This window comes from Rana temporaria, chromosome 5, assembly GCF_905171775.1.
Source record: "Rana temporaria chromosome 5, aRanTem1.1, whole genome shotgun sequence".
Classification (NCBI taxonomy): Eukaryota; Metazoa; Chordata; class Amphibia; order Anura; family Ranidae; genus Rana; species Rana temporaria.
The window spans coordinates 171,610,892-171,626,515 of record NC_053493.1 but is presented as its reverse complement, the minus strand read 5'-3'; the positions used below and the strand labels follow the sequence as shown (position 1 = coordinate 171,626,515).

Genomic DNA, 15,624 nt, shown 5'->3' with positions numbered 1-15,624 from the left:
AGTGCTTCCTAATAAAAACGGTGCCCGGAAGTGCGTCACGAGACTTCCAGTTCCAGTGCCATCTTGCCACATCACCGGAAGTCCTCTGACGCCATCTTGGTACACCTCGGTGGTTGCCACCACTCACACCACCAGGTAGGCAAGAAACCTCAGAAATAGGAAACCCTTCTGGATAAAAGTACAGGACTATCACCCAGGACTTGGCCACGACATTCCTGGATGATACCAGAGAAGGGGGTACACCAACCATAGTTACCAGACCTAAGAAAACAAAAAACATGTCAGTGCTCCTGGAGGGTCTGGAAACGCAAAACAACTGAGGGTCAGAAGAAAGGGAGGGGTCTTTTAAATTGTATCCGATTTGTGTTTCCTGTAGAGGGTGAATCCAATCATCTCTCAAGTAGCTGTCCTGGGAGGCGAAATCTCAATTTTTTTGCTAGAATGTTACATAGAACCCCCCCCCAAAATTATATATTTTTTAAGACCCTAGAGAATTTGCAATTTTTATGTCACCCGGAATTTACGCAGCAGTTTTTCAAGTGCAATTTGTTTAGAAAAAATACACTTTATTAAATTTTAATGCACAAAAATAAAATTATCAATTATTTGGTAAAACATAAAAGATGATATCACAAGGAGTAAATAGATACCCAATATGTTACACTTTGTTTAACAACGTTTTTGTGTCTTCCTGGTAGAAGAGTTTTTCCTGTCACCTTTCCTGTTTTTCTCTCCCTAATCTGTGTTCCCTTGGCAGAGTCTGTCTCATCAAATTAAAAATGTGTTACTCCACGTCAAAGGATCAAAAAAAGATAACTAACATCCCATATAGCATATTATATATATGAACCAGTACATTGAAAGTTATGGGACTTTGCACGTACCATCCAGGGTTTAATAAATGCTAGATCAAGTCTTTAACCACTTAAGCCCCGGACCATATTGCTGGTCAATGACCGGGCCACTTTTTGCGATTCGGCACTGCGTCACTTTAACTGACAATTGTGCGGTTGTGCGACGTGGCTCCCAAACAAAATTGGCGTCCTTTTTTTCCCACAAATAGAGCTTTCTATTGGTGGTATTTGATCACCTCTGCAGTTTTTAGTTTTTGCGCTATAAACAAAAATAGAGCGACAATTTTGAAAAAAAGCTGAGTTAGGCTTACCGGTAACTCCTTTTCTGAGAGTCTTCCAGGACAGCCCATGAGACCTAGGGCTCCTCCTACCAGGACAGGAAACACGTTAACCCCCACCAGATAAAAGGGCGGTCCTCCAGGCCCCATGCCAGTCTTCTCGAGAACCGTAGGACTACCCTGAAAAACATATGCATTAATAACACATAACTTCCATACAACAAAACCGGGTGGGAATCCGGCTGTCCTGGAAGACTCTCAGAAAAGGAGTTACCGGTAAGCCTAACTCAGCTTTTCTCTCAAGCGTCTTCCAGGACAGCCCATGAGACGATGAGCCAGAACTTACCAGTCTAGGGTGGGACAACTGCCTGAAGGACCTTTCGACCAAACGCCTGTTCTTGAGCGGATAGCAGATCCAGGCGATAATGTTTAATAAAGGTCGAATAACTGGACCATGTGGCAGCTTTACAGATTTGTTCTGGTGAAGCACCAGCCCTCTCAGCCCAAGATGCAGCCAAAGCTCTTGTTGAATGTGCTGTAACAAAAGGTGTAGGAACTTCTCTGATTTTATAGGATTCTGAGATGGCCTGCTTAATCCATCTAGCCAATGTGGCTTTAGATGCACCTTTACCTTTGTGTGTACCTGAAAAAAGGACAAATAAAGCGTCTGTCTTCCTGAAGACCTTGGTGACCTCCAAATATGCAAGAAGGGTTCTTCTTACATCTAAAAAACTAAATTTCTTTTCCTGATCACCCTGTGGTGAACTACAAAAGGATGGCAGTACAATGTCTTGTGATCTGTGAAATGTACTAGCTACCTTAGGCAAAAAACCTGGATCAGTTTTCAATACAACTCGATCCTCAAAAATCGTGAGGAAAGGCTCCCTTACTGATAAGGCCTGTAACTCGCTTACTCTACGAGCTGAGGTAATAGCTACTAAAAAAATAGTTTTTAAGGTAAGTAATTTAACAGAAATATCCTCCAAAGGCTCAAAGGGAAACTCTACCAGAGTTTGAAGTACCAGGGACAGGTCCCAAGTTGGACAACTTCTTACCACTACTGGCCTGGCCCTTGAAATGGATTTAAAGAATCTAGCTACCATGGGATTTTCCAAAAGAGAAAACTGGAGGAAAACGCTGATAGCTGCCGCCTGTACCTTTAAGGTACTAACTGAAAGACCCTTGTCGACACCCTCTTGAAAAAATTCCAAAATAGAAGGAACATCATGCGTTGATCTTTGGTTTTCAGACAACCATGAATTAAACTTTTTCCAAACCTTGGAATAGATGGCTCTAGTGACTGGTTTTCTGCAATTTACCAAGGTTCTAATCACCTTGTCAGAAAACCCCTGAGCCTTCAGTATCTTCTCTTCAGATACCAAGCTGTCAAGCTTAATGAAACCACCTGTGGGTGTGACACTGGACCCTGCGACAGCAAGTCCTCTCTGTTCTGAAGTCTCAGTGGAGGCTCCGAGACCAGAGACTGTAGCAGGGAAAACCATGGCCTCTTGGGCCAGAAGGGGGCGATCAGAATAAGATCTGTTTCTTCTAGGAGAAACTTCCGGAGCACTTCCGGAATGAGTCTGATTGGCGGAAATGCGTAGCAGAGGTTGAAGGGCCACGGATTCGCCAGGGCATCTATCCCCAGTGATCGATCCTCTGGGTTTAGAGAAAAGAACTCCTCTGTTTTGCGGTTGTCCTGATTTGCGAACAGATCCGCTTCGGGACAACCCCATTTGTTGGTGATCTCCAAAAAGACTTCTGGATGAAGTGACCAATTGTCTCGCTCCACCCTGTGGCGACTGAGGTAGTCTGCCAAACTGTTTTGCGTCCCCTTCAGGTGCACTGCTGAAATTGAGCCTAGATTTACTTCTGCCCAAGACAAAATGTTTTGTGCGATTCCTTGAAGAATTCGACTCCTCGTGCCTCCTTGTTTGTTGAGGTACGCCACTGTCGCAATGTTGTCTGACAGGATCTGGAGATTGTGACCCCTGACCTCCGATTGAAAAGCTTGCAGGGCTCTTTGCACCGCTAGCAGCTCCCTCTGGTTCGATGAGGCTCTTGCTTCCTTCAAGGACCATTTCCCCTGTGCGACCTGGTCTTTGAGGTGGGCTCCCCACCCCCAGGCACTTGCGTCCGTCGTGATCCTCTTGGATATCGAGATGGACCAAGGCAGGCCTTTTGCTAGGTGCAGATTTTTCCTCCACCACCACAAACTTCTCTTTACCTTGGTCGGTAACCAAACTTTTGACTCTAGGGACCTGGCGTCCCCGTCCCAATTTTCCAGAAGGAATCTCTGCAATGGTCTCTGATGGAACCTTGCCCATGGTACCGCAGGGAAACACGAGGTCATGAGACCTACCGTCCTTGAAATTTCCCTCAGTGAAACCAACTGATTGGTCTGTAAGGCTGACACTGCTTGCACCATCTTGGAGACCTTCTCTTCTGGGAGAAAAACTTTTTGGACTACTGAGCAAAAGTCGTAACCCAGGTACTTCACCTTCTGGGCTGGATCTAGGGAAGACTTTTCCCTGTTTATCAACCAGCCCAGGGATTGAAGGAAGTCGAGTACAGTCTGAAGATCTGCTAGTAATTTCTGGCGGGACTCTGCCACTATTAATAGATCGTCCAGGTAAGGGATGATAGTTATCGCCTTTAATCTTAGTGGCGCCAGCGCTTCCCCCAATACCTTTGTGAAGATACGAGGGGAAGAGGACAGACCGAAGGGGAGGGCCTGAAACTGGAAGTGCCTGATTTCCGATCCCATCTTTACTGCTATTCTCAGGAATCTCTGGAAAGCCGGATGGATCGGGACATGTAGGTAAGCATCCCTGAGGTCCAACGTGGCCATAAAACAGTTTGGGTAAAGCAGATTCTTGATAGAGAAGACTGTCTCCATCCTGAAGTGTTTGTATCGGATCGATTGATTTAGAGACCGAAGATTCAGAATAAGCCGATACTTTCCTGACGGCTTTCTGATGACAAAAATGTGGGAATAAAACCCTTTGTTCTGATCTGACCGAGGAACCGGAATCAGGACCTTCTGGTCTAACAACTCTCCTACTTGGAGACCCAGAGCTCTTGCTTTCTCCCGATCTTTGGGAGGAGATGTGATCAAGAGTCGTTCTGGTGGCCGACAGGAAAACTCTAGCCTGTATCCATTTGCCACCAGATCCAGAATGAAGGGACTTGAGGTGACGGTTGCCCATTGTGGGAGAAAGGCCCTCAGTCTTCCCCCCACTGGCAGATGTTGGTCATTGTGGCTTGGCGGGCTGCTGAGGTGTGTTAAACAACACACCTCCTCTCCCTTTGCCTTTGTACCCGGACCAATGTTTTTTGGGCCTATTGTCCTTTTCTTTAGGACCTTGTTGCCATGGCAAGCCTTTATTTTGGCCACGAAAAAACTTTCTTCCCGTCTGCTTTTTCTTTTCTGGAAAGGCCTTTTTCCTATCGGCCGTACGTTCCAGTGCCTCCTGCAAACCTGGGCCAAAAAGATGATCCCCGTTTAGGGGAAGCCCACATAATCGTAATTTAGATGCTGCATCCCCAGACCATGTTTTAAGCCAAATGCTTCTTCTGGCTGAGTTCACTAAAGCTGAAGTTCTGGCTGTCATTCTTACTGATTCCGCAGATGAATCTGCCAGAAAACCCACAGCACTAAAAAGGAGAGGAAAGGATTTTAAAATCTCTTCCCTAGAAGTACCCGCTAAAAGATGGGTTTGGATTTGTGTAAGCCATTCCTCCAGATTTCTGGCTACACAAGTAGAGGCCAGAGCTGGTTTGAGATTCCCCATAGCTGAATCCCAAGCTCTATGAAGAAGGACATCACATTTTTTGTCCATAGGATCCTTTAGCGTACCCATGTCATCAAACGCCAGGTCCGAATTTTTTGAAACTTTTGAAAGAGGAGCATCTAACTTTGGGTTCTTATTCCACGGTAGCGCTGCATCCTCATCAAATGGAAACCTTCTTTTTAGGTTACCGGAAAAGAAAGGTTTTCTCTCTGGACTCTCCCACTCCAGTTTGATCGTATTAAGGAGGGAATCGTGCACTGGAAAGTTTTTACTTTTCTTTTTGTGCAAACCTTTGTACATAAGGTCATGCTTAGACATTTGTACCTCCTCCTCCTCCATTTCAAGGGTGGTATAGATGGCTTTTAACAAATTATCCACATCTTCCAGAGACAATTTGAACCTTGAGCCTTTAGAGGATACTCTATCCTTGGGCTCTGTATCTGACCCTGAGTCTTCCTGAGAAGAATGGGTAGATTTGGCTTCAGCCTCAGAGTCTTCACTCTCTACGCTCACCTGCGGGGTGCTAACCACTGAAGCCTTTCTTTTTGAAGATGTACCCTGTTGGGGAACCTGCATTTTGTCAATCAACTCCCTAAATGAGCCAAAGGTAGAAGCAAGCTCATCCCTGACCGAAGTCAACATTTTTTGACATGAGGTCACTGGGTCATCCTTCACTAAACCATCTATACAAGTGCGGCAAACTGGTTTTCCCCAAGTGGAACTCAGTTTGTTACCGCACACCGCACATTTTCTCTTATGTGGCTGTGATTGGGCTTTGTCCTGAGTCTTGGCCTGAAAGACACAATTAAATGACCCCATAAGTAACCCAAGCCACAAAAAAAATACTCCATCACCACGTGCAGGAGAAGAAAATGTGTCCCCTAACACCTAATCCTATGATTGGGAGGGGGGGGTAAAAACCTTCACCAGGATAGCAAGAAAAAGTGACCATAAAAAAACACTTGCAGCTTACCTGAGAGGTGCTGGTGTTGGGGACTGCATCCGTTGCCTGAGCGATTATCGCAGGATTGTCCATGCCGTCCGTCTGGTAGTCCTACAGCCTGTGCTGTCTTTACCAGAAATCACCAGCAGCCATTAGCCCCCGTTTCGCGCCGTTTTATGGAGACAGGAACCATGTCTCCGGCGCCCGAGGATGACGTCATGCGACCCGGAAGTGACCCTCGCCGGATCTTCCTGTAGCCAGCTTGAAGCGCAGAGGCTCCGCCCCTACCAGCGCTAGTGAGCTCCACGTTTCCCAGCACGAATCAGCCATGCTGTGTGCGGGAAACACTCTCACCAACATACAGCCTGTGCTGCGAACAGCGCAAGGGACCCGACGCCATCCCGGTCCTGGCCCTCTCCAGGCACAAAGAAGCAAGGGCAGCAGCAAAAACTTCCCCATGGAAAAAACTGCTAATGGCAAGGAGGTTAGTCAAAATATATACATACCCCTTTGAACGGTCATTAGAGCCCCTGCCCATGAGACCTAGGGGACCAGGTTCCTGAAACATGTTACCCCCCATCCGGAGGAAACACTAATACTGGCATGGGGCCTGGAGGACCGCCCTTTTATCTGGTGGGGGTTAACGTGTTTCCTGTCCTGGTAGGAGGAGCCCTAGGTCTCATGGGCTGTCCTGGAAGACGCTTGAGAGAAAATATTTTTTACTTTTTGCTATAATAAATTTCCCCAAAAATATATAAAAAATATTTTTTTCCTCAGTTTAGGCCGATACGTATTCGTCTACATATTTTTTGTAAAAAAAAAAAATATATATTGCAATAAGCGTTTATTGATTGGTTTGCGTTTACAAAATAGGGGATAGTATTTTTATGGCATTATTAATATTTTTTTTTTTTTTTTACTAGTGATAGCGGCGATCAGCGATTTTTATCAGTACTGCGACATTATGGCGGACACTTCGGACACTTTAGACACATTTTTGGGACCATTGTAATTTTTATAGCAGTGCTATAAAAATGCATTGATTACTATAAAAATGCCACTGGCAGGGAAGGGGTTAACACTAGGGGGCGAGGAAGGGGTTAATTATGTTCCCTAGGTGTGTTCCCTAGGTGTGTTCTAACTGAAGGGGGACTGACTGACTTGGGGAAATGACTGATCGCTGTTCATACATTGTATGAACAGATGATCAGGCATTTCTCCCCGACAGGACCGGGAGCTGTGTGTACACACACAGCTCCCAGTTCTCGCTCTGTAACGAGCGATCGCGGGTGCCCAGCGGTGATCACGCGTGTCGGCGACGAGAGCGCGCCCCTATTGGCTGAACGGCGAGATGACGTATACCTACATGATCTCGCCCAGCAGAGCCGACCTGCCGCCATATAACTGCGGCGGCTGGTCGGCAAGCAGTTAACCACGGAAGAATTGACCCCCTAATGACCATGCCATTTTTTGCAATACAACACGGCGTTACTTTAACCGAAAATTGCGTGGGCGTGCGATGCTATACCCCCCCCAAAAAAAAGTTATGTTCTATTTTTTTTTTTACCACAAATAGAGCTTTCTTTTAGTGGTATTTAATCACCTCTGTGTTTGTTATTTTTTGCGCTATAAAAAAAAAATCTAACTTTTTGCTATAACATATATATCGAACAAATGAATTAATCAATTTAGGCCAAAATTTATTCCGCTACATATTTTTGATTAAAAAAATCCTAATCAACATATATTGATTGGTTTGTGCAAAAGTTATACTGTCTACAAAATATGGGATAGATTTATGGCATTTTTATTATTATTGTTTTACTAGTTATGGCGGTGATCAGTGATTTTTAGCAGGATTGCGGCAGACAGATCAGACCTTTTTTTGGGACCAGTGACATTACAGTGATCAGAACTAAAAATATCCACTGATCACAGTAAAAATGACACTGGCAGGAAAGGGGTTAATGCTGGGGGGCGATCAAGGGGTTAAGTGTTCCCTAGGGAAGTGTTTCTAACTGTGGGGGGAGTGAACTGACTGGGAGTAGAGAGATTGCGGTTCCAGATCACTAGGAACAGACAATCTCTCTACTCTCATCAGAACAGGCATCCCCTTTGTTTACACTGGCAGTTCCCCGTTTTGTCTCTCTGTGGCACAATCGCGGGTGGCTGATGGACATCGCAGTCACCTGCTATAGCCATTACACGAAGCGCCGTACCGGTATATCTGCAGCGGCTGGTCAGCAAATGGTTAAAAGATGAACTCAATTTTAGTAAAGATTACATACAAATAGTTTTAAGAGAAACAAAATACTTAAAATCAAGTTTACAGGCTAGTTGTCCAGGGTGTAATCATCCTGGTTATGAGATCCAGTTGGATTGGATATCATAACCAGGATGATTACACCCTGGACAACTAGCCTGCAACCTTGATTTTAAGCATTTTGTTTTTCTTTTGAAACTATTTGTATGTAATCTTCAATAAAATTGAGTTCATCTTTTAAAGACTTGATCTAGCATTTATTAAACCCCGGAGGGTACATGCAAAGTCCCACAAATTTCAATGTACTGTTTCATATGTATAAGCTCTTTAGTGATTTGTTCGTCTGTCATACACATTGCTTCCTCCCCCCTGAGCATTAAATCTTCAGGCCATCAGCAGATCTGCCTCGAGTGACTCACTCACTTCTCTGATTATTGGCATAGCCCCAAGAATAGAGAGCTACTGAGGCTGCGTAAAGCATGGCGAGACAGTGTCTTACTCGATTTTAAAACAGTAGAGGCACTTATTTTTAAGGTTTTACATAGCTATACCTGAAAAAAGAACTTATTTTGCAGACTAAAGTTGCACTTTACAAAAAAATAATAATATATTGCAGTCTACCAGTTCTTAGATGTGGTGGCTGCATTCGTTCTCTAGTTTCTGGCCAAGTACATTTCTTCTGAAAAAATCTTGTTGATCTTGTGCCCAGGTATCTTCCGGAGCACTGAATGGAAATATCAAGCAAACAATCTTATCAACCTTCTGTGAACTACAAGACCCCACCTCCCTAGTGTAGAGAGCAAGGAGCATTTGCAGCCCAAGGACTGGTAAGCTACAATATATACTACTTTTGGTTTTGGATTTAGATATGCTTTAAGCGTTACCACCTTGTAACAGAATGTAATTTTGGGTCCATTCACACCAGATGCATTGGTATGCCAATGCAAGGACATAAAGACAAGAAAAAAAAGAAGTATGTGAATGGGAGTGGTTCACAGCAGCAGATTGCAGCGGTAAAGAAGAATAACAAGCCCCCCTTTCGTTTTTGTGCAGCCTGATGCTTTGAATATTAAACCCATGTCAGAACAATGCAACACACATAAATGCACAAAACAAAATATGAGGCAGCACAGGTTTGCCTCCTACACTGTGCCCTAGACCTTTTGCCACATCAAAGATTTGGGAAGAGAGCTGCTGGGCAGCAGAGGCATAGGCAAATCATTGCTGTCAGATAGTGGCTGGATGTGGATATTCATTACTCTGGGGTACAAATACTCCCCCTCCCATGATTTCTTGTAGATGAACCACCACAGGAAAGGCCAGATCTGGCAAGAAATAGCCGCACAGATGTACTTCGATTATGAAAGGACATGGAAAAGAAACAGCAAGCCTCCACTGCTATGTATGTATATGTGTATATGTACATACACACACGGAGCTTTTTTTTTCTCAGAAAATAGGTGCAGGAACTCAACCACGACCCCGTTCAGATTTAACAAACAGTAGAAGGGTCTTAACCAGTTCCCGACCTCCTCATGTACATATACGTCAGCAGAATGGCACGGACAGGCACATGTACGTACCTGTACGTCCTCTGCTAGACATGGGTGGGGGGTCCAATCGGGACACCCCCCCCCCCGGTACATGCAGAGGTCGGGTCCGCTCGGGGAGCGATCCGGGACGACGGCGCGGCTATTTGTTTTTAGCCGCTCCGTCGCAATCGCTCCCCGGAGCTGAAGAACGGGGAGAGCCGTGTGTAAAACACGGCTTCCCCGTGCTTCACTGTGGCGGCGCATCGATCGAGTGATCCCTTTTATAGGGAAGACTCGATCGATGGTGTCAGTCCTACAGCAACACCCCCCTACACTAGTAAACACACACTAGGTGATCCCTAAATGTTACAGCGCCCCCTGTGGTTAACTCCCAAACTGCAACTGTCATTTTCACAATAAAGAAAGCAATTTAAATGCATTTATTTGTTGTGAAAATGACAATGGTCCCAAAAATGTGTCAAAATTGTCCGAAGTGTCCGCCATAATGTCGCAGTCACGAAAAAAACCGCTGATCGCCGCCATTACTAGTAAAAAAAATAAAAATGCAAAAAAACTATTCCCTATTTTGTAAACGCTATAAATTTTGCGCAAACCAACCGATAAACGATTATTGCGATTTTTACCAAAAATAGGTAGAAGAATACGTATCGGCCTAAACTGAGGAAAAAAATAAATTTTATATATGTTTTTGGGGGATATTTATTACAGCAAAAAGTAAAAAATATTGCATTTTTTTTTAAATTGTCGCTCTATTTTTGTTTATAGCGCAACAAATAAAAACCGCAGAGGTGATCAAATACCACCAAAAGAAAGCTCTATTTGTGGGGAAAAAAGGACGCCAATTTTGTTTGGGAGCCACGTCGCACGACCGCGCAATTGTCTGTTAAAGCGACGCAGTCCCGAAAAGGTAAAAACCCCTTGGGTCTTTAGCCAGCATATTGGTCCGGGGCTTAAGTGGTTAAAGGGGCATTAAATACTAGGATTGCATTACATACAGAGTGCAGAGTTCAGGGGGTTACACACAGAGTGCAGAGCTGTCACTTGTAAACAAAGAAACCAGACTTCTGTGTTTACAAGTGATTGTGGTGAGCAGGCACCAAAGGGTCTGAGCCAGAGGTGGTGGAACTGAGTTCCCCCTGAAAAAAAGCTGTGTGTGTGTGTGTGTGTGTGTGTGTGTGTGTGTGTATATATGTATATGTGTGTATATATATATATATATATATATATATATATATATATATATATATATATATATATATACACACACACACACACACACACACACACCCAATCCCATAATGCTATGCTATATGCCAAAAAAGAACACCAATCATACAATTTGTGATAAGTGTTTAATTACCAGATTACCCCACCAGTTCTTGTTTGTGGTACTCCATAGATGTACTAATTCCATTATGACATCAATAAATATAAATGAACAGAGCATAATGTAGAAAAGCTTGGCTTTTTAACAAAACTATTTATTAAAGTTTTGCAGACACAAAATTAAAAGCAATAAATATACAAACAATTATTTTTCAATCACTCAATCCAACCTCGCACAACCTGGGATTCCACATCTGTTACAATTGTAACATTTTATAGCAGTGTTTAATACCGAGGACCTCAGTAAAATAAACAGGTCAGACACTTAATTCTTTACGAAGAGAGATCAAGACAAGCCACCGTTTTGTGTGTGTGTAAAAACTGACTGGTATATAAGCTTATGTAGCTGCAATGCAGACTTTATCATGTTTTTCCACATATTGTAAGAAAAAAGGTTTGATGTGCTGTGAAGCTCAACTAGGATTTTATAACATAATGAATCATAGGGGTGCCAACAACATACATTTTGGGTTAAGGTACAGTATAAAGACTATTAAAACCTAAGTATTTTAAACATGTTATGTGATTTCTTCATACATACATTCTTCTTGTTAATCCGTGGAAGCACTTTGAGTGCCTACTATACTGTGTGAGATATACTGTAAAATAATTTTTTTAACAAGGGGTACCCTGTATTAACACCTTAAAACTGGACCCAAAACCATTATAGTTTTTATTCAAACTCAAAATTCTTATGTTTGATTAATGTATACTTCTTAAAGCGGTTGTAACATCTGAAGGTTTTTTTTATCTTCATGTATTCTATGAAGGTAAAAAACCTTCAACCCCATATCCCCCCCCCTTAAACACACACCTGAACCCAATCCAGCGATGTGCACAAGACCAGAAGCGCTCTCAAGTCTCTCCCTCTTTATTGGCTGAGACACAGCAGCAGGAGCCATTGGCTGTCAATCATAGCCAGTAAGGAGGGAGCAGGGGGCTAGTCTGAGTCACGTCCTGAATCTCTCAGACACACAGATGCGGCTCAGGAGCAAGCATGCACGAGTGCCCCATAGCAACTGAACATGGGGGGGAGGGGCCAAGAGCACCAGCAGGGGACCAGAGAAGAGTAGAATTGGGGCTGCTCTGTGCAAAACCATTGCAGTGTGCAGGGAACAAAATGCCTTTACAAACGCTTTAACCGTACATAGCAAAAAGCATTTCCAAAACAAAAGCAGTGCAGGCATTTTCGACTTGAGCAAAGGTCAAGGCCCTATTTACAGCCTGGGCCTAGTATCACAGAGGGTTAATAAAGATTGACAAGCAGACTAATACAGACACTCCCAGGCATCAAAAACACTTCAGCACTGTTACCTTATAGAAAATTTTAGGCTGGGTCATGTTCCCTTTATTAGCGATAAAAGTAGTGCCATTTTTCACCTACGCTTAGCTAGAAAAACAAACCACTTGTTAAAAATAAATATATCTACTTTCTATTGTCACATGTGAAGAAATATCAAAAGAGAAAAAAAAAAATATATATATATATATATATATATATATATATATATATATATTACAGTTACAAGCAAATGTGTGCCTGCTCATGGTTTTTGGTCTCTGAGTGATAAAACACACTAGTAAGGAGCCGATTAGAGATAAGTGGTAGCTGATGTAGTGAGGCAAAATGGTGGCTGAACATAAGACTTGGGATGCGAGGCCAGAAGGCAAAAGGGCCAGCACAAAGGACTGAGGCACACAAAGGAGACAGTGTTAAAAAGGCAACCATGGCATTGGGTGTAGAAGAGGGAGGAGCAACAGCTAACCATGGAACAGTGGAAATATTTGAATGTGATCTGCTCACGAACCTTTGAAAGAAGAGGTTAATGCGGATATATAAAACATGGATGTAGGAGCAAGGTGGTAGAGTGGGAGCCGATCATGGACAGAAAAAAAAAAAAAAGGAGGAAGGAAATAATTATATTTCATTACTGATCAGTAAAATTGCACAGCCTCAGGGAGTTATAAAAACCATCTTATCAATTCAAAAGTATATGTGGTAGGAATGATAAGATTTTATAGTTTTGCTGAGAATATCAAATTCTGCATATGCCTGCATTAGTACAAATATTTTTTAAAGTATAACAAAAATAAAAAAATAAAAACATTTTCTTTCGTTTTTCGTAAGAGTGAAGAGGGATTAGAACACCTGAGGGCTTTTATTGCTATAGAGAGGTTATTGCTGGGAGGTTCACCCTCTCCATGTGTCTTGTTTTCCATTATTCACTGAAAGTGAAGGTAAAAGAAAATCCCAAATTTTGGGTTTTCCCCAAAAAAGTAATAGAAGGGAAATCTATCAATGGGGGCCTTAGTTCTGTTGGTTCCCAAAAGGATTCATTTAATTTTCAGGGATTTCCTGTTTTGTCTATGGGACAGGAAGCAAATGTAAATCTCCCTAATGGGACACAGACGGCAAGCAAATAAACCAACAGGGGTTATAACCCTTCTCTACTTCATAAGGGAAAAACTAAAAAGAACACATTTTGCATGGAGTTCTACGTTAAGTAAATGTGAACATTTGCTTTGTCTGTTCTAGACATAGCAACATCTTTAACAGTCATCCTCCACATTTATACACACCTGGAAATACTAGGCCATTTATTTATTTATTTTCCCTCCTGGTGGGTGAATGTAGTGACAAGTGAAGTGAAGAAAAGGTGAATATATGCTGCTGTGGTTGAGACATTAAAATAAACCTGCAGCTTTGCCTTGCATGTGTAAAATGCAGATTTGCTTTATGATAAGAAGTGACCTGTTACAATGTTGGGGCAACACAGTGGCTAAATGGTTAGCGCTTCTACCTAGCTGCACTAGGGTTACCGATTGAATCCCAACCATGGCACTACCTGCATGTTCTCCCTGTGCCTGTATGGGTTTCCTCCCACACTCCCAAGACATGCTGGTAGGTTAATTGGCTCCTGTCTAAATTTCCCTAGTATGTGTCTGTATGCATGTGAGTTAGGGACCCTAGACTGTAAGCTCCTTGAGGGCAGGGACCAATGTGAATGTGCAATATGTGTGTAAAGCGTTGCATGAATTGATGGTACAAAACAAGTACCTGTAATAAACTAACAGTACATCCATAGCTTGCATAAATTCCAATGCAAATAAAGAATCTCTGAAAAGTATGAATTTACATGGGAATGTCTCCCAGCGCAAGAACTACGAAAATAGCAATTTTTTATCTTTTCAAAATTATTTCTCCTTTTGCTCCCTCTGTTTCAGAGGATTGAAGTTTATTTGGGAAGTTATAATTGCACCGACAAAAATGTAAGTTCTTAGGATGTCTTTTTTTAGAGCCCTTATTGTATGTTGATTCTGTGCAGAGTAGTACAGTACAGGTTTACCTTAAATAATGACCAATTGTCTCATCTGGGCTGGTGAAAGCGAAAAATAGGAACTTTTGACCTATTGTAAAATCCTTTTCTTGGAGTACAGGATGAGTGTTCCGGGTACATTGGGTTATGCTGCTACCTTCAGGAAATTGGACATTGGCAACCCAAAGTTGTAAGACCACCTGGAATAACCGCTACTACTCTCAGCATGCCTCAGTTTTGTTAGCAAGCAATAGTAGGAGCAGAATCTAATAACAAATGGGGAGGACCTGCGTTAACAGAAACCACCACCCACATACAGTAATTCAAAGTACCCATTTTCCTAATTGTACATTGCGAGAAACAGATAAGTATTCATGTACACCGGGACATCCAAAAGCAAGAGGGGTGGGCAACAAAACAATGGGATGGGGCCACAAAAACAAACAGAATAACAGAGGTGACTCAACAGAGCCTATACAGATTTGCCTGCACAACCTTTTGAACAATGCCAGCATCAGTTGAGAATTTAAGGTGGTTCTAAAGGCTCAATATTTTTCTTCCCCCCCATTCTATGCATTAAGGGGGACACATACACTTTTGCAGCCCCACTCCAATACTTACCTGAGCCTCATCGTGATCCAGCAATGTGCATGAGAGCCTCAGCTCTCCAGGAACTCTCCCTCTTCACTGGCTGTCAATTAAAGCCAGTGAGCCATTAAGGAGAGAGAGGGGAAGGGTCCAAGCCGTGGTTCTGTGTGTGAATGGACATGCAGAGCAGCGGGTCAAGAGTGAGCCTGCTTGGGTGTCCTCACAACAAGCTGCTCGCTCTGGGGACACTAGACAGGAGGGAGGGGCCAGGAGCACCAGTGGGGGTCCTGAGAAGAGGAGGATCTGGGCTGCTCTGTATAAAACCAATGCACGGAGCAGGAAAGTAAAAAAATGTTTTGTTTTTTTTAAACACGCACGCACATAGAGCCTAAAATAAGGACACTTACCTGTCCAGGGCGCCCACGATGTCGGAACTCAAAGCCAATCTGTTCCTCTGCTCTCGGGTGGAGGCGCCGCCATCTTTAGTAAGGGAATCAGGAAGTGAAGCCTTGTAGTTTCACAGCCTGGTTCCCTACTGCACATGCGCAAGTCGAGCTGCGTGGTCCCTGTTCTGTGTGACATGCGTGGGGGGGGGGGGGAATAGAGGTGGCGTAGATATGCGCAGATACAGCGGCCATCTATGTCCAG

At 43.3% G+C, this 15,624-nt stretch overlaps 2 protein-coding genes across 2 annotated transcripts in view; one reads left to right on the top strand and one right to left on the bottom strand.

Annotated features, from left to right (window-relative positions):
* Window positions 1-1,207: 1,207 nt before the first annotated feature.
* LOC120940483 lies at window positions 1,208-4,368 on the bottom strand. The gene is made up of 2 exons (XM_040353391.1): window positions 1,479-4,368; window positions 1,208-1,312 (listed from the first exon to the last, which is right to left on the bottom strand). The coding sequence occupies exon 1, from the start codon at window positions 4,339-4,341 to the stop codon at window positions 1,483-1,485; it is 2,859 nt and encodes a 952-aa protein (XP_040209325.1). The 5' UTR covers window positions 4,342-4,368; the 3' UTR covers window positions 1,208-1,312; window positions 1,479-1,482.
* A 4,419-nt stretch (window positions 4,369-8,787) lies between these two features.
* The window catches only part of ROPN1L (rhophilin associated tail protein 1 like), a 114,107-nt gene continuing 107,270 nt past the window's right edge, over window positions 8,788-15,624 (top strand). Inside the window, exon 1 of the mRNA XM_040353389.1 lies at window positions 8,788-8,959. The gene's annotated coding sequence lies outside the window, so the exon portion shown is untranslated. The remainder of the gene's footprint in view (window positions 8,960-15,624) is intronic.

What these genes read in the sequence shown, in the direction of transcription:
- LOC120940483 (XM_040353391.1), bottom strand. Translation starts at nt 4,341, where the DNA reads ATGGGCAACCGTCACCTCAAGTCCCTTCATTCTGGATCTGGTGGCAAA.